Here is a 20,442-nt window from a genome sequence, read left to right as displayed (position 1 = left end):
TGACCTATGAATAAGGACATGATAAAGCGGTATATAAGAACCACCAATTATTATTATCATTAACATGTCAAAAAATTGTTTGAATGACTGTGGTAATTATCTCAGCATCAGCAAGTGCCACCATCTCAATAACATACAAATTAGTGTTAGCTTGTCCTGAAGGTCTTGCATGGATCTTTATATCTGAGGTATAATACATTTTCTTTTTATGCCATGCTCCAGTTAATAGCATATTTTCTTTTTATGTCATGCTCCAGTTAATATCATGTTTTCCTCTGACAAATGAGAAGTGATATTAAGAGAAACCTACTGTAGAACATAATGGACTCATCCATATCAATGCATGGTAGAGTCTACTAAAGTTACATAGGGGTGAAAGGGTTAAGCGAAATCTACTGTATTCTAAGAATCAACCATTATGTAGGTATGTGTTATTGGGATATTATTTGACCATGTATGTTTATATAAACATCACTATTTGACAACATAATATCTATATAAACATTCAGTATTTGCCCATAAATATAACACCACAGTGTTTGATGGCGTCGAGTTAAATGAACGTTGTATATATTTTTTGCGGCTGAGTACCTGGAGAGCCGACGTTTCCGTGTTACAGTCAATGTGCGGCGGCCATTGATTATACTTGTCTATCGACTCTGTGCATGTATTTACATGTCGTTGTTTCCTACAGTACAGTACAACACACAAGATTTTATCAGATAATAATTCCAGCTGATTACGCTGTGTGTTGCGAAGAATCCACAAAAAAAAAAAAAGTTTTGAGTCAGAACTTTCCTCGTCATTCGACTGATCACTCGGCTGTATATAATAGGCTTAAAACAAAACCTAGGTGAAACACCCACTTGTATCGAAACGCGTTCACCTCACTTCCTCATTCGGAATGTTAAATCTCGGAGAAAGCCTATCAGATTCCATACCATTATAATCAGATTTGAACAAGATTTATGTATTTGAATTACATTTGCCTATTTTTTCCTATAAAATGTTATTCTATACTGACTGAGTATGTCATTAGACTAAATGATTGAAAACCTGACTGGTCAAACAAGTGAGTTTGATAGTCCCTTACTGAAATCACTAACATTATTTCATGTTTCCTTTAAATAACTTTTATCTACAATAGAAAACCTTCCATGTATTGATTTGTAAATTGTATGCAAGATTAAAATAAAACCCTGACAAAAAATGTTGGTCAGGAATTATCACAAGTAGCACCTTGTTGAAGTACACGTTATATTTCACTGTTCGTATTTTTGCTTTTTCCAGCTCTTATAAACTATATAATAATGCATGTGTAATTCAAATGAACTGCAAGCTGCACATTTCAGAAACCTGTATAAACCTGTGTAATCTGGACACCTGTATTAAACCAGACCTATCATTACAGGTCCTGATGTTTACACTCCTATGTAAACTGAACCTGTGTAATCTGGACACCTGTATAAACCAGACCTATCATTACAGGTCCTGATGTTTACACTCCTATGTCAACTGAACCTGTGTAACCTGGACACCTGTATAAACCAGACCTATCATTACAGGTCCTCATGTATACACTCTTATGTAAACTCAACCTGTGTAATCTGGGCAACTGTATATTCCAGACCTTCAACTTAGGTCCCAATGTATACAATATGTAAATTGAACCTGTGTTATTTGGACACCTGCATCAAACCAGACCTTTGAAACGAACCTGTACAGTCCAGACACCTGTATAAGACATAATGTCCCCATGTATATACAATCCTATGTAAATTGAACCTGTGTAATTTTGACACCTGTATTTATAACCATTTTCAATGTACATGAGTGTCGTCCACACTTTCAACCACAAACTGTACGTCCAATCAAATCCTTACCTCGTCCATTTCCCCGTAAACTAGGAGGTAATCACCGGTATTGATTGAAAGTTCTGCATCAGGGTTTTCATTGGGCGAGTGCTGGAAGGGGTCATAGCTATATTTGGCAATGTACACTTGTAAGGGTCCCTTCTTGCCCAGTGCTGACCTGCGGCTCTCTTCACCCGAGTGGCCATTTTCCATGGGTTTGACCTGGAAATTAACAGATATGAAATACATTTGTGATACAGCATTAAACCTTGTAACAATGAAATATTGCATCCCTGAACAAACTCTATGATAAACAGTTGGAGAATTTGTTGATACATGTAATTGCTATGGAAACTGAAAAATATTCAAACTATTGGGTTTTTAAAATTATTTTTATTGAAAATAAAATCAGTTTGACAGTATAGGGAAACAGATCACTATAAAATAAAATATGTAATTTGAGCGATCTACCGCAGTGATATTAAACTTATTTAGTTTTTAATATTCTCTTAAAGCAAATGATAACCTATCAAAATTACTTAGCTATAATTTCATTTAAATAAAAAATATGCATTTCCTATGAAGGATCTATGCTATCATCAATCACAATATAATGGATGTTTTCCAGACAATTTTTTTTTTTTTTTTTTTATGTAAACCTATGCATCAAATTTGAGGAAAAAAAAGTATCATTAGTTAGCCTGTTCTATAAGCCCATGATGTAAATTCATTAACCCGCTCATACGAATGCCTCGTGGCAGGAGCAACAATGCTAATGAAGGTATTAGCACTGCGCGATTATACTGCCGGTAGTTTTAACAGTGAACAACAATGGGACGCAGGCTTTCGCCCCGATTATGTCATCCATATAATGAAACCTGGCGGGAACCTGACTTTTTTACCCCTGCGTCTTCTAAATTTATGGTCACGTTGTTATTCATATCGCTATGGCAACAAGTTTGAATAGAACACGGATATTTATGACATAGTACACATTATCATGCCCCAGGAAACCATTAAAATACATACCTAAACAGATTTCAGATAATGTTATATACTTTATTGGGAAAAAAAAAATTCCCAGGAAATATCTCCTGCATTTCTCACACCCTCATTCTCGCATTTTCTTTCATCCAATATCCATTATAAAGGAATCGGTGGAGGATGAATTCAGTCACGCAGACAATTTCTGTCATTGCTCATAATGCTGGTCTGTTGAAGTAGAAAAATTCTAACCAAGATTATGTACAGTGAGTTAGCAGTGATTACAGTTGACATATTTCAAAGGAATCGCCTGATGGAAGGAATCGGTCCTGAAAGTGCCGTGCTGGATAAAACACGACAGATTAATCTACATAATTGATTCAGAATATCAAACTCTTGTATCTTTTGCAATTTATAGCACAATCCATTTGACCCATCTGTACTGAAAGCCTATTTTGCATTAGAAGACAAACTGTTCATGAACTTCCTAAAACATTTCACAGGAATTGGGTAAATAAATCCCCAATAAAAAATGTATAAATTCCCTAATAATTTTTTCACAATCCCTGGTATCACTATCCCGTATAAGGTCATACAATCCTTATAAGGCCATCACAATCCCAATTAATAAATTCATGAATTAAATGAATTCACAAATTCAAGTCACATTGTAGGAAACTTTAGGAATGACACAATACGTTTTTGTAGGGTTACTAATTTTTGTTGTAACAGTTTTATTAATATCAAATACGTGTAACATATATTTAAACATGAAAATTAACTAAATGAAAAGAAGGAGTTTTAAATTCTTACCCTCATCTCTCGATTACTTTCCATACCGGAGTCGTCTCCCTTTTCTGAAAACAGACAGCATTGCCAAAAATGAACCGCCATTATTTCACATCAATAAGTAAATCATTTCATTTTCTGTCTCTAGTTTCAAATTTGTGACCAGCTAAAAACAAGTGACTTTACACAAGAACAAATTTTGTAAATATGACACATACAATGTATATAACCTTATGGCGGTAATGCAATAGCTTATCATAGCTTGTATGATAGACAGGTCAGTATTATTCTACCATACCACAAGCCTGATACAAATCTGTGTATCTGTAAAAATTACCACAAATTTGCATTCTTTAAATAAACCATAAATGTCATGCGTACACATTTTACAGGAGCAGATGTTTGACTGCAGGCGTTATGTACTTAGAACATATAAAAGCCAGATCGAGGTGAAAATTGTATCAAAACAACTTTATCATACAACCCAAACATAGAAGTGTTCACAATAATCGCTAATTCCCACCAAGGAAGTGATCCTGAATAATCACTTTTCCCATCCCCCACTTATATAAAACAAATTCATAGGAGACAATTTTGCTATGTCTATATTTCCAGATAATTCTCAGCCTTCCTTATTTTATCCATGATCTATCAGTTTTGAATATGGACCAAAGACATTTTTAAAATATCTAAATAACTAATTGATTTGGGTTTTCTTCTGAAGCTCCGGTTCCCTCCCACATTAAGACCTCCTGCGCTCAAACATCGGGGCGCCCCCCCCCCCCCCCCCAAATTGACCCCTATAATTCCTCCCCATTGATACGACACCATGACTTCCCCGTCCTTCACTCCCAACACATTACCCCCCCCCCTTTTATGGTCACCTCATTGACAATGGATATTCAATAAAATTACTTGTTTTGTTTATTTCAAGTTATAAAATCCCCTGGCATTTTGCAAGGTGGTGTTCATGGCCACTCCCATCTCATATTAACAACATCAACAATGAAATGTTAATTAAACCATATATCATTGTGTCCTAAATTAAGTAACAATCAATTATTCATACAACAAACTGTATACAATTATCTAAAGTGACCAGTGGTATTATCGAACAATTAACTGGACACTGTGGTCAGTGCAGCAATGCTGGACATAAATGTATGGATTATCTTTGATTGCTATAACAGAACCACTGAGGTCAATTCAAGGTTACACTAGTATGGTCAAGCAAGTCCGCAGGTTAATTGACCATCAATGTACACAAGATATATGATCTTGGATTAATTTAAACAATCAGTTGTTTTAAAAGTTAATATTGATTAAAGAGACAGTACCACATTTCAAGAATGTTTTTTCTAAAAATTATGATTTGTTATAAAAAATGAAATTTTAAACTGAAAAGCCTTCCATAATTTTGAAATCCCAAAAATCAATATCATGTCAAAATTTGTGCAAGAGATAGAACACTAACGTGTTAATACCCCACACGGTCATAAATAAAACAGTAAAAATTATAACAATGCATGCACAAAAAATACTCATAAGGGAAACCAATTCTAAAACAATTCCCAAATCCCCCTAAAAAAGATGATAAACTGCCTTCTTGTACTGTTCATTCAGAAATGAACATTGATTCCTTGATAGATGATAAGGATGTGGTTTTTGCAGACACCACATCTCATTTCATTCATTCTCCTGATTTTGATATATGAAATTAAACTAAAATGAAATTGCGGAATTAATAAGTTTAAATCAAATTTTACAACTCATCAGTAATGGTCAGATATGAAGCTTTTCGATAATAAATCTGAAATCCATTTACGGGTAATGTCTACATGGCTCGCTTTGAAATGTTAATTTAAATGATTTATCTGTTTTTATAAAAAAAGAAATCAAATACATGTACAATATTTTTTTTCAATGAATTTCAGACGTCTATTTAGAGCAAATAATGTTATTGTATGTTTATATTAACGATTGTTTATTTAGATTAAAAAAACAACAAATTCTTTTCATTTTTGATATAAACATATAACATTGTTCATATTAATGAGGATTTTCAGTAGACATTTCATATTAAAAGAATCATACAGATTTTTTTAATCATTTTAAATCAGGTTACCAAATGACCAAAAAAAAAAGGTAAATTACTATGTGTTGTTATTATTTTCTTATTTTTTCATTTACTTATTTTTTTGGTATGAAGTTTTATTTATTTCTGTATTAAATTAATTTTAATTTTGACATTTATTGCAAGAAATCAGGTAAAATAAATAACAAATTACAAATTAGGAAAGAAAGAAATCCAAATTAGCATTTTGTAAAATATTTTTATGTTATAAAATCTAATTAAACCTTTCAATGAAAACATTAAATTTACAGAGTTCAGTATATGGGTTTGTGAAACAGTGGTCAACTATTTGAAATACCATTTCACCGTGTAATAGTCCTAAATAACCTTATTGTACTGTGTCAATGACAGCCAGTTACGTCGCCATGATCAAACCAAATGTATATTTTGAATTCACATATCATACTTTGCTGTATACAGCAGTAATGAGTTAAAGAAGTGTTAATAATACACTAGGAAGTATAATCTTATTAATAGACTTAAGGATGTATGCTACATTACTTAAGAAACCTGTTATATACATGTATACAGTCTCGAAAATGAGTGTTGCCTTTGTTGATTTATTGTCAACACATTTGACCGGTACACAAACATTGACTATATATATGCTTAAATAATTCACAATTGTTCGATAATGTTAATTAAAAGCAAGGGAGATAACTCAATCACATGCAACAGATTAAATGTGTGAAAGGTATTTTATATCCTTCAAGGAGATAACTTAAACACATTTAACAGATTTAATATATAAAGTAGCACACTTCTTAAAGGGAGATAACTCAAACAAATGTAACAGATATAATGTGTAAGGTAGCATGTATCCTTAAGGAATGTGCAGAAAGCTGCATCCACCTGCAGAGTTAGCATAATTGTTTGTTAATGGGAAAAGCAAGTGTGGGGAGACAGCGAAAGCTAAGTTAATCTATTAGCACAAGAATAAGGCGATCTGCGACTTTACAATTCACAAATGATTTTACATTAATATGTGAAATTTAAAAAAATAAATTTTATAAAAAATGGAAAAAACATGAGACGATAGTTTGAAGCTTATTATAAAACCTAAAAACTGAATTCAAAGTGATTTTCCAAAGGTAATGAGAGATGATTTCCGAAGATTTCGCAACAACTGACATTTCCATTTTCGTCAGGTTTCAAGAGTTTATTTGCTTAGTGCTCCCACATGCAGCCTTTATTAGCCAAGGCAGGTGAAATGACATTACACATCACAGGTAGATCAACGGACACGACGGGTTGATTGCGTCGGACACGATCGCACAATCTTCTGCATGCAGACACTATAGGGAGAGCCATTTATCACAAACGCCCACAAAAGGCTCAGAGTGATATAATGCAGTTGGGCATCTGTCTGTTGATGAAATCTTAATAATGTCTTCCACACTACCACACCTTAATTAGTCTGTTTATAGTAACATAGCATTGAGAGAGAAAAAAACAACCTAATCTAGCATCATAGTTATATGTGAAAGATGGATGTTTTCAAAAATGATAATATTCTTTTCAACAAATATCACACTGCTTTAATAATTTTTCAACAATTTTTAGAATTTTAGATTTTTATTGATGTTCGAACAAAAATCTGTTTCAAAATTCTTATATTTCACAATTCTTTTTTTTTTTTTTAAATGTCTAAACATTAAATTTTTCCGGCAAATACACTGGTGTGCTAAAATTTCAAATGAATATTTTGATAAAATAATTTAAGGTGGTTCCCACCCAAAGCCTCACTCTCACTTCAATTGAACCACACCAGCTATTATCACCTTCCGTGGGTAAATTTTCCTCCTCAGAGTCGGCGGCTTCCAGTTCAGTAAGTTTTTTAGCTATTTCGTAAAGTTCAGGGTCCTCGTAGGGCCCTGGAGGGGGTTGGGCCTGGTCAGGGGAGGGTTCATTGGAATTTTCTAATTCAACAGTATCGTCGTCCGCAAAACCTGAGACCAAAAATAAATACAGGCATGCTATAGAAATCACTATACCTCCACCAAACAGGCGAGATTCTCCTGTGAAATAAATATTTTGGTGTTAATATTGAACCTCTTGGATAATGTTGTCATGCTTTCTGAAGCTACATTGATATAAATTGATATGAAAACTGTTTTATTTCACTAGAAGTTGATTCAGCAAAAAAAATTGCCCCAACAAATTGATGCATTCTGTTTTCAGGTTTTCATAAAAAAAATGTAAAAGATGTCTTCTTTTCTTCATAATAACTTTAAGTATACGTTACTGTAAAGATGAAACAAGAGGCCTATGGTTCCTGTATTGCTCACCAGTTTTTGTTATGTTTTCTGAGCTAGAGAAGAAGTTGAAAATGTTCCTTACAATTTATGGAGACCATGGTTTAAGCTATATTTGGTATTTTGTTCCAATTTTATCTAATTTTAATAATATCAACCTGCTGGAATGTGAGAGCAAGCTGAAAATACTTCAGCCAATCACATGACAGGAAAGATATTTCATTTCAGAATATTAACTTGTTCACATCATAGATATACAAAAGGAATTGGGCAACAGGCCTAGGCAAAGCCTATGGTCGCCGGCCCTCTGAGGCTCCTTGAATCTTAACTTGTAGATCACGTATATGATACGAGGCAAGATTTTGTGGACTTCAAACCAATCCAAAAAGTAACAATATTTGTTCAAGACTGTAATTCTCCATATTAAGTCTGGTTCAAATTAGCGTCAGAGCTTTTAGAAAAAGTCACAAAGGTGTGTTTCAGCCGGATGGACGGACAACGGACAACGGACAATGTGCCACAGGATAAGCTCACGGGCACTTCATGCCAGGCGAGCTAAAAAGCCTTTCTTTCTTTAAGTTGACCACATGACATGTACTTAAGCAAAATGAAAGCTTTGAGAACAATTTATAAAGATAATTAACATATGCGTTTGTATATCTATAAGCTTAGAGATAAAATAGGAAAAACATGGAGAACAAATTCATGACTTGGATTGAAATCGTGAGTTAGTCAGGAGTTCAGAATATAAGAGTTAAAAACAATTATTTTTAAAAGTAGAAAGTTTTGAATTGAAATTTTGAAGAATAAAGTGACAAAAGCAGAAAAGATTTGAAAAGAATTTAATGTTGATTATTTTTAAAAAATAAATTCAGAATTTTCAAGAAATTGGACAAAGGGAATTAATCAATTAACTCATTTACCTACCCCTGAAAACACATTTGAACTCTTCCAGTTCATAGGTTGGAATAGTTCATTATAAAATTTCAGGGGTGAATGAGTTCAAGGCAACTTTACTGAGGTAGGGGTCAAGCCTCATGGTCAGTGGGGGAGAGAAGTGAGACTGACCACATTGCTTGACAGCACTCATCAGTGGACATGCAAGTTTGACCAGCATTTGGCATTAGCAGGATTTGAGGCAGGTTTGAGTGGGTAACTGCATAATTTGACATACGTATATGCATTGCATAGCATTACATTCAGCATTTCTTTTTACTGTCTATTTCAACTGTTAGTTTCTTCAGATTTATGGTAACTAACCGGTATAATATCACAAACACTAGTATTTATATTGTTTAATTTCATTCATAGAAGAAATGACTATGCCATTTATTTTTTCTGAACGATTAATTTTGTGATTCATGTAAATATATGGCCAAAATATTAGTTGCTATGCTGCCACTTTGGGCTTCCAAAACATTAGACGAACCCTTTTATTTTGCAAAATCCTTTTACAAGGGTTATATTTATAAGTATATCCGACTTAAACAGTGCTTTATAAGTTAACTAAAAAAAACTCAAATCAATAGCAGCAAATTTTGGCCTAAATCACAAGTATTCAAATATATGAACATCACAATAGCTGACATGCTACATGTGTTGTTGAAATATCATCGACCAAATATTTGCAAAAGACTTCAAATTTTAAAAAAGTTGCTCGACAATGAAAGTACAGGGTAATGTTGTGTTTTGTGGATTTAAAAAAAAAAAATCAGAATTGATAAACAGTCATCAGTTATGAACCAAAATGTGTTGTCTGTTTTTTTTAATTTAATTATAAGGGAACATTACCCTTTATCATTAATTGGGTTATACAGTATATAACTAAAATATATGTATGCACTTTTGTACAAAACCTTTTCGAGGATTCAATATGCAAAGTCCACACAGTGTTTTTTTATCTGTATAGTAGACAAATAATCCTGGCTTAACTCCTTGAATATATTTACTTCGTGTATCACCTGTCTAATAGGATCACCCTTCACCTACACCGGTAGACCCCATGCAGGTTAATTATGTTTTGACCTTTGACCTCAAACATGCTCCTCGACCCCTCCGCAACCTCTTTACATTTCTTAATTATCAGCTGCCAAGGTTTAAAGGACCATTCTGACAGACAGGAGGTCCTCATCACAACGTAAAACAGATGATTGCATCTTTGTCGTGTCAAACAAACCAGGAACACATATGTTCCACTTAAAAAGCAACAGGATCGTCTGATAGTGTTATTACCTGTATCCAACGACTTTGTGGAGTCCACCTGCGTATTATCACTTCCATTTACTAGTTTCCCTGGTAACGATTCTTGAGAACTTATGTTTATTGGATGAAAATGTTCTGTGAAAAAAAAGAAGAAAAAACAACTTTAGGTAAGGTCCACTATATATTAACTGTTATTGCTGAGTTAAAACAACCTCCATAACAATATCATCCTTGCATACTTGCCAACTCTCCCTATTAAGGAGGGAGACTCCCGATTTTGGCCCAAAAAATTAAGCATGTTCAACCTGTGAATTTGCTAAACTATTCCAATTTTCTAAGATCTGATGATTTCACTTGAAAGAAAAGCTCAAAGGATGCCATTTAAAAGTGGGTTTATTTCTTGGGGTGTTTCATTTATGCATTTAGTTCTGAGCATGCGTAATCTCCTCCCCTGGAAATTTCAAAATGTTGGCAAATGTGTCCGTGTTTACTTCTGAATTATATAATTAGTTCATAGAGTAAAAACAGGCCAAAGATGACATAATTTGTATCAATTAATAATAATAACTAGAAATTTGTGCTGGTGAAACATAAATATATACATACCATGTACAGGACTGCCTGATGAGTTAAGGGAGTTATTGTTAAGTTTCTTCTCTGAGTTATCTCCTCCTGGATGTGATATGTGTGCCCAGTTGTCCACCAGGGGGTGCTGACTGGCTGCAGCTTGTAGTGTTTTGAGTTCCTGTGTAATCTCCTTATGTTGTTGTTCTTGTTTATGACAGGTTTCTCGGAGCTCTTCAATTTTATTCTGTAAAGAATTAAGGTCACGTGACGGTCAACAATGATGTACAATTTCCCTGCATATCATTTTTAATTGAATTTATTGGGTCCATTCTTCCCTTTTCCTTAGAGTACTAGAATACATTGAATTAACATTTCTCATTCAATCTATGTTTTACACAATTTCCTGATCATTGGTAATTGCCTCCTTTTCGACAATGATTTTGATGAATTAACGATTCTTTTTTACAAAACACATTTGAATAATTACAAGTTGCACATGTACTCCATCAAACCAATAAATAAGTGTCTATACACTAACAAACTTTGGTAAACACCAAATATAGCCTCATACTTCCCTATCTTTAGAAATGTATTCCATAGCAACATACTTTAATGTTTTTTTTTGTTTTTTTTAACCCTCCAAAATAACCTCTCCTTAGCATCCATCTCCATAATGTACCCTCCTCCATAACATTTACCTCCAAAATATACACTCCCTTATAATTACATAAACCTCCAAAATGTACTCTCCCTCACATCAACCTTCACAATAAACTCTTCCTCTCCTCCCGAAATGTCCCCTCCCTCCCAATCTCCAAAATCGGGTCCCTTCCCTCACAAACCTCCAAAATGTCCCTTAACCAACACCTCCATAATGTACCCTTTTCAAATGATTATAAATGCAACAGTATAAATTAACCTATAGTGAGGCGTGGATGTTGACCTTTAATGAAAAATTACCTTTAATGAGAAATTACCTATAACGAGGCATTATTCACCTGTAACGAGACATATATGTTTAATTTTGATGATGCAGACTCTATATATGTCACCTGTAATAGTACATGTATGTACCTGTACAAGCTATGTCATAATGATTACCTGTAATGAGGTTTACCTGTGATTGGTTTGTCACTTCTAGGTTAGTATTTACCTGTAAGGAGGTCACAACCTCTTCATTGTCTTTGGATTTACTGTCCTGGTCCTTTAAGGAACAAACAGCAGAAAAGCATTAGTAACGTCATTTCATCAAATCTGACATAAAACTGAACATGCATTTCTAAATTTTACACTCAGATGATTCTATGTCTTAGTCATGAACATAAATCAATTCCGCATCTTAATCAACATCGTCAACAAACCTGTTATTTTCAAAAGCCCACACTTCTGGATTACAGCTTTAGTGGGAAGAATTATACTGTTATGTGTTAACGCACCTGTTGGTTTCTCACCTGTCCATTACCTCGCCTGTGGGAGGTGTCGGGACGCCACAAATATCTAACGGTAATATCTTATGTTTTATAACATTTAATCAGCAACATGGCGAAATTTGCGCTTGCATATATAGATCCGATTCATTACCCAAGCTTGCTTGTCGCATTTTAACGACGAATTTCAATGATTTTTACGGCACATGTTGGTTTCTCATATGATACAGGAACATGCAACAGTTTCCTTCCGACCTTCACGAGGCGTACAAACGCCTACGTCGGAGTCACCTGTAGCACGTCAGTGCTGTAACAACTTCTCTGATGACAAAAAGCTTTAAATCTGAGATAATCATCTCTGAGCTAACTCAGCAAAATTTATCTCCATTTTCTGGCATTGAATTGGTACGAGGCCAGGTATCCGTACAAATTTATAGCCATTTTTATTCTATTTTTAGGCACTTTCATCTTGTCATCCAAAGAGTTATAGACCATTGTTTTGTTAGATTGTGAAAAAGGAAATCGCTTCAGACAGATAACACATCAATGTCATTTTTCTACCTAAAACAAGCATTTTGTTGCCATCTGCTAGAAAATGTCATGTATGGAATAGATTATTTGATTAATTTCTAAAAAAAAAAGAAAAAAGAAAAAAAAAAAGTATGTTGGAGGTGGAAACATGCATGCGTCTTCATAACAGTGATACTGTCTTTTAGAGAAGGATATTTTAACTTGTCATTACAGCTTCAAATTTCTGGATCAATCAAATCTAAGTTTAACAAAATAAAAAGCAAAGGAGAGAAAACCCAAAGCATAAAGGCCTTAATTAGGGCCTTGATATTTCTCCTATCTATAAGTCGTTAAGAAAATCAGTTGAAATCTGCCCAGTAGTTCAGTGGGAGACTTATAAGCAGTCCTCAGAAGGGCCAGCCCCCTTATCTGTTTAACTTTTATCCCCATGGGATAAGGATGCTAACATAATTACAATTTTGTGAAAATTGTGTCCTTCTGTTTGAAGTAAAACTTCCAAATTGACAAATTTTGACTCCCAACCACCTGCTTCCAGAAGGTTAACCCTTTCACCACTGTAGACTAAAATGGACTCAACCAGATCAATGCATGGTAGAGTTTACTAAAGTTACATAGGGGTGAAAGGGTTAAGCCCCGAAGTCCCCTTTTGATCACATATGAGCTTGGCATGTTTCTACAACAAATCAGTGTGTGCCAAGTTGTTAGTGCCATTTACCCTTTCACCACTGTAGACCATGGACGGACTCATCCAGATCAATGCATGGAAGAGTCTGCTAAAGTTGCATAGGGGTGAAAGTGTTAATAGTAAATCAGCCATTTTGACCCTTCTTGACCAACCCTCCTTAGCTCTCAAGACGGTCAGCCCCTTCATTTGTACAAATTGTGCTCCCAATGTCCTAAGGATGCTTATAAGCATCAAAATTTGGTTGAATTATGTTCAGTAGTTTGGTAGAAGATGTTTTTTAAAGCAAAATTTGACAGATGACAACAGACAACAAACCAATGTCAAAAAAAAGACAACAACAGAAGGCAAGCTAAATATCAACAATCCCTTCATATTATCAATAGGCACCTTTTTATCTACACTAAAACCTTGTTATATTGCCACCATTTGTCCAGAGAAATTTCGGTGTTTGGTGATAAATTGAAGGGAACATATCACAGAATTCTTCAGTAAAAGATAAAAATGGACCTTGAAAACTGTTGGTGGTAAGCGACTGGTGGCAGATGAAACTATGGGCATTATTATATCAACGTTTTACTGTATAAATGTTGTAATATTTTCCAGAATGGCCGGTGTGTCGTTTACGTACCTTCTGAAGACTAAGGATTTCAGACTGTTTTTCGTGGAGTCGCTGCTTTGTCGTTTGGTAATCATTCTCTAAATTTGTCAACTTATCAGCGGATTTTTGTAACGTCTACAACAAAGTCGAAAACAATTTCCTAAATCATCCCGACACTATTACGTCTTTCCTATTCTTTTTGAAATCAATATATAATGTCCCATACAAACATTTTAATGAACATGATGCATGTTTTGGATACCTGTGGCTTATAACTAACAACCTTTACAAGCATACACCACTCACAATGAGATAATATTTTTCTTTTCCAATATACAACGCAGCATTTCTGTGCAATGAGAGAAATTTCAGGAAAAGGAAACCCGTAATTTCTTAAATTAAATATAATGAAAGTATATAAATATTGCAGAGCTTGTTATAATTTCTTACCTTGACAATACTTTCAAGGTCATGCACTTTGGTTGTGAGAGTATTTCGTTCATTTCTAGCAATATCACATTCGTGCTGTGCTTCCGTGAGATTCAGGCGTAACACATTGCATTCTTCGTTAACCTGGAAAATACAAATCAGACAAACGGGTAAGTTTTAAAATGTTTTGATATATAAATATCTATGACTTCACAGCAGTAAACCTGCAGCTTCACATCTCCACAGCCTGTCCCACAATACAGGTATAAACCTATGTGAGGAATATCAAGATTCACAAGGAATGAAATTGGGCCCGCGGTGGCCAAGTGGTTAAGGAGTCTGACATTCTGCTACCACTATAGCCCTCGATCCACTACTGGGTCGCAGGTTCGAGACCTACGTGGGGCAGTCACCAGGTACTGGCCGTTGGTCGTTGGATTTTTTTCGGGGAACTCCACCACCCAAACCTGGCACATCCTTAGATGACCATAGCTGTTAATACGACGTAAAGCATAAACATTAATCCAGAAACTGGCACATCCTTAGATGACCATAGCTGTTAATACGATGTAAAACAAAAACAAACCAAAAATGAATTAATTATAAATAAAACACAAACAAACCAAAAATGAATTAAATAACTACATTTCCTCTATGAATGCTTTGTTGTATGGTGTGACAATTCATATATTTTTTCTGGAGCAGACAACTAAAGGTAATGAAGCAGTAATTCATGAAGTTCTTATTCTTATCGAGAAGATAAATGTGTAACTGAGGAAACCGAGCTAGAGAAGGAAAGTGAAGTGAAGAAACTGCATGTGATGACAGGATATTTGGCCAGGAAATATACAATGAAATAGACGTATGTGTGTGATGATGGAGGGCCAGGGGTACGCAGCTGGCCATGCAGTTCCAGCTGTTGAAATCAACAAACTTAATCAATTTGAATTACCGAAATTGTTCATTCCTTACAGAGGTATGGCTGTTTCATTATTCTGAAATTTACCACAACAATACCTTGACCTTTACAACATAATGACCTTGAAAACACAACACACTGTGACATTGACACTGCAGTATACTGTCATGTCACATATACATTTACCTTGACAACACCTTGACCTTTACAATATAAATGACCTTAACAACATAAACAGTGCACTCAGACCTTGACACTGCAGTAAATTAACCTTAATATAATTACCAAGATATCCAGATTTGAGATGATCCATTATATAACAAGCAATTTGAGAATCAGCTACCATATATATATATATGAAACTTGCTTGCATCAGCAAGAAAAAGTAATTTCTTCTCAAGTACAATTGTAAACGCAGAAATCATAATAGAAACAGTAAAACGAACCTCAACCACCTCAGGTAAGCAATTAGAATATCATTTATCTGTTGTTTGGAAACCAATATCTCTAAACCAGCATGTTTTTTCAGAATGTTACGATGTAATAATTTGTCTGGTGCCATAATGACGATCTTTTATCTTGGTTTAGATATATAATGTCATGACATTTAAAACGCAGAAAAAAATCACGAATTTCGCATTAATATATATAGTCATTCTCTATAGGTGTATGTATATATATATATAGAAACCCACACATCTGTTTGGTTATAAAAACAAACAAACCTGCTGACTGAAAGATTCTTTCAGCTGTCCATGCAATACGGTTAACAATCCAAGAGATTTAACGTCTTTAAGAAAACCAGGTAATATTTTGACAAGCCAAATAGCATTGTTTAAAACCACCTTCATGGTCATCTTCTAGTATTTCGGTCCAATGTTTTTTGTATCAAAATGAATAAATAACATATCCCCATCAGCATGGAGTAGACCTAGTGGCAATTGCATGGAGATTGCAGTAATACAGGTAAGTCCAAACTTCAATGGGCCCTTAAATACTGTAGATAAAAAGGGATCTGATCTTTGTGTAAACATATATAGCCCTTAAGAAACACCAGCACATGGTCAAGTTCACCTGTCTCAGGGCCATACAAGACAAAGTTTGTACTACGAATGTATTATATAACACGTACAGCACTATTTACACCTGTTACAGGTAGCTGTGATGTTGTACTGTACACCACTATAGCAGACTGATTGTGTTCGTGGTCAACAACAATTACCTGGCAATTGTTACAGGTAGATAATACAATAGACTTGTAAAGGGGATTATACCCCTGGAGTACCATACAATCTACCTTAATCAGAGGGCATCACCTTTCAGGTGATGATATCTATACCCTTTTGTATACATATTTGCAATTTCTTTTGATAAATTATGTATCATTGAATTGTATCAATAACACCAAATGTTTAAGCTTACAAGTGTCAAATAGTTTTCATATTAAGAAAATTATACAACACTGCAAATTTCCACCTTATAATTAGCTGAACTGGTATACTGTACATTAACAAAATAAATGGAGCTAATTTAACTTTGGTTTTCCCCTCTTAAATGTACTGCTCAGTGGCAAGAAAAGTGCTTTTATATTCCTAAACAAGTTCATGCAAAGGAAAATGTAGAATAAAATAATAAGTATCGTAGATTGATCCTTTCTGCCTTATTTGGTTTCTTCAGGCGGACCTATATGGTGTACATATATAAACCAACTGTGGTTTGTGACTTATATGTGACAAAACTGGTTATATAACCACAGAAAACACAACCCTCTGTTCCCTTAAAAATGGCTGTCCCATAGTTTCGTAAAGCAGTCTGTTTAAAATGTAACTTAGTAAAGCAGTCTGTTTAAAATGTAACTTCGTAAAGCAGTCTGTTTAAAATGTAACTTCGTGAAGCAGCCTGTTTAAAATGTAACTTCGTAAAGCAGTCTGTTTAAAATGTAACTTCGTAAAGCAGTCTGTTAAAAATGTAACTTCATAAAACAGTCTGTTTAAAATGTAACTTCGTAAAGCAGTCTGTTTAAAATGTATCACAAACAGAAAAGTGACACACTTTTCTTTGTTGTTTTGAACATTTATAAAAAGGATTAGAATCCATATTTTGAACATGCATGAAGTTATACAACACTTTTCCGTTAAAAACAATTCTACAAGATGGCCGCTACCACATAGCAGCACGGAATCTGTTTGAACCGAACTGTGATGCATATAATATACAATCATAATTGTTAAAAGATTCATTTAAACCTTAATACTATTAGACGTCATTCTATATTTACGTATCATCGTAACATTGTTGATTAAAGATTATAGTCAAATTCATCAGCAATGAAGCTGAACTTAATACCAGAGGAGAAAGTATAACAGAACTATAATATATTTAATAGTACATCTAGTAATTATCTACTTAAAACTTAATTACCGATATATATATATATATTTATTTATTGTGGAATGGTTGAGTCAACTCATGTACTTACATGTCTTTTTGAACTTGTATTGTTGAACTGCCAAATCTTGTTTCTTTTGACATTTTTCTTTGAGAATGAACTTGAACACTGTCCCATGATGCGATGTACCAGTTTATGTTTTATCGAATCTCTAGTCCAATAAATATTCCCAATACAAAGTTACCTTAACTTGACCATCGAGTATAATGTCATTTGTGAACCTGGAGTTCAAACTGTAGTAAATCCTAACATGGAGTTCCTGTACAGTATATTAATTTAATATACCACTATTCGACGCTATGTACCTAACAGATACTGCGACAGGGAATATTATGGGTCAATGAATCATCATTGTACACAAGTTTTAAATATCGGACGTAAAAATGTTCACGTATTGATTTGGCGGTAAATATATTGAGACATACAGGGAGTTTTATGTTGGAATCATGTACTGTTTCCTTTATACATCAAAGGCTATTGTAGTTGGAGGTTACTGGTCGATGACTCAGGTGTTCTACCGGTCGATCGGTTTGCAGGTGTTTCTCAGGTGTATATATGGTACCTAGAGCGAACCAGAATCCAATTACCACCGACTGATGATCAACGTTCATCAGCAATATGAATCGGCACTAAACTGAACAACCAAATTAGTAGAATTCTCCCGATGACATTGATTTGGTTAAAATGATCAAATATTTTCTCAGTATATCACTCTTAAATATTCACAGAAGAAAAATATTTAAGATAAATTTAAAACTTTCGCAACTGATTCAAAAGTTCAAATGACTACCATTTTTGATTGTTAGGATATCAATTGGCAGAGAAAATCCACCATTAAAAGATAAGAGATTATTAGGCAACTGTTATAGTCGAGATAAGAATTCTAAAACCACCTGAAATTTTGTTTAAAAAGAATCACAATGACGATTTTGGTCGCTTCACCATGCAGGTGATATTTCATCCAAGAGTTCTATATACTGCAGTACACACACAAAATCTTCTTAAAATCCAAGAAATGTAATATGTCACTTGCTAGGTTTAATCCTTAATTATTTTTTTCTAAAGTTAACTCTAAAATCTGCGATATTTAACACTAGCTGAACTTAAGTTTCTCCCGAAAGAACATAATTGAACTTTTTAATACACAGTTCCTAATCTATATAAATACAAAACTCAATACAGCACTATATGGCTATGAGACACAATGGATGATCATGTGACAAATTGAGTTCTGGATAATTGGCGACAACGAAGAGTCTATTTACAAGTGGTCACTCATGTCCAGCCGTAACACCTCCAGTCAATGTCCACGCATTATTTGGAGCACAGTTTCCAATTTACAAACAAATTGTTCCCATGCTGTTAGGAATTCTCCATTTGTCTCCAAATCCAGACGGCTTCATTGCAAGTCTGATAAGCAGACGGTCACATTAGGCGGTCAAGTGTGGCTAATCTCGTTCTAATGGAGTACTCAGATACTGATTGGTCAATCGAGTCATAGATACGGCAATGGTCAGCTGTTGACTACTTAAGATTTTACGAGCAGCTGGATGATTGTGTAATAACAGATTCGCCAGAATATTTCATATCGTCAAAACAATCAATCAGGTCAAGTTTGAATAATAATAACAATAATGAGCATCATTGATAATATCATTCACGTCAAACACATAAAAAAAAATTCCGACATTCAGAGTCCATATGCGTCACTAATTAAAATGACAAAATATATTCTTCTATGCACTTGGATGAACCACTTTTATTGAATCTCAATTTGACAGAAAAAGTGACATAATTATACTCCCAGACCTTTGATGGTGGTAACACAAGCATCTCAACTTCAAGTTTTCTTCTAATTCCACATTTTGCGGCCAAGACGCTATTTTATTCCAGATCAAGCCTGTGAATTGCCACACAGCATCATAAGAATTAAAGCAGCTTGACCTTTTTAAAGCTTTGTGTTTTGATCGCACACTTACAAGACTGGATTGGTTTTTATCAGAATAACTTCTGTCGAACACTTTTACAGCAGTTTTTTTTACCACAACTGAAGATTCTTTGCATTCAAATGACCTCTACGGCCAGGTCAGACCATATCTCAGCCTGTTCAGATGGTCTCTTGAAACTCAGTTTCAAATCCGTTTGGCTACAACAACTCCAGATTGGCAACAAATTAGCACTCTTTCAAAAGGGGAATTGCTTGTCGAATATATGATAAACTGTTTTCCTGATTTCTACACAAATTCCTCTCCTGGCTTTTATATCCAAACTGCACAAACAAATTGAAACTTCTAAATGTAAAACAACCTTGAAGAGATCTTTGGAAGACTATAATTTGAAACATCTCCCCAGAAATGAAATCCTAGCTCACTGCAGCTAACACACACAGTAAATGCAGTATGAATGACCTTTAAAAACTCGATCAGTCTCCCGAGATTACTCCGTGGTATAAAATCCTCCTGGAAACTGATACAAATGACCTTCAATAGGCCTGCTGTTTGGCCACCACCTGCTAGAGAGCTACAAACAGATATAAATGAGAAAACCCTAAGTGAGGATTTGATACCAACCCCAGGAGACCGACACCTTTACACCAAATCTCCGTAACGTTCGTTATCAC

General features: G+C 34.5%; 1 protein-coding gene across 1 annotated transcript in view; it reads right to left on the bottom strand.

Moving 5' to 3' along the window:
* LOC110465882 (peripheral-type benzodiazepine receptor-associated protein 1-like) overlaps positions 1–20,442 on the bottom strand; it is a 212,055-nt gene that overhangs the window by 31,980 nt on the left and 159,633 nt on the right. The window contains exons 11-18 of the mRNA XM_021522010.1: positions 14,476–14,598; positions 14,056–14,160; positions 11,938–11,988; positions 10,824–11,028; positions 10,248–10,352; positions 7,542–7,709; positions 3,651–3,694; positions 1,884–2,075 (exon numbers count right to left, since the gene is read on the bottom strand). Coding sequence (XP_021377685.1) covers positions 1,884–2,075; positions 3,651–3,694; positions 7,542–7,709; positions 10,248–10,352; positions 10,824–11,028; positions 11,938–11,988; positions 14,056–14,160; positions 14,476–14,598 — 993 coding nt within the window. The remainder of the gene's footprint in view (positions 1–1,883; positions 2,076–3,650; positions 3,695–7,541; positions 7,710–10,247; positions 10,353–10,823; positions 11,029–11,937; positions 11,989–14,055; positions 14,161–14,475; positions 14,599–20,442) is intronic.

Source organism: Mizuhopecten yessoensis, unplaced genomic scaffold (genome assembly GCF_002113885.1).
Source record: "Mizuhopecten yessoensis strain PY_sf001 unplaced genomic scaffold, ASM211388v2 scaffold11103, whole genome shotgun sequence".
Classification (NCBI taxonomy): domain Eukaryota; kingdom Metazoa; phylum Mollusca; class Bivalvia; order Pectinida; family Pectinidae; genus Mizuhopecten; species Mizuhopecten yessoensis.
This window is presented reverse-complemented; position numbering and strand designations above follow the sequence as displayed.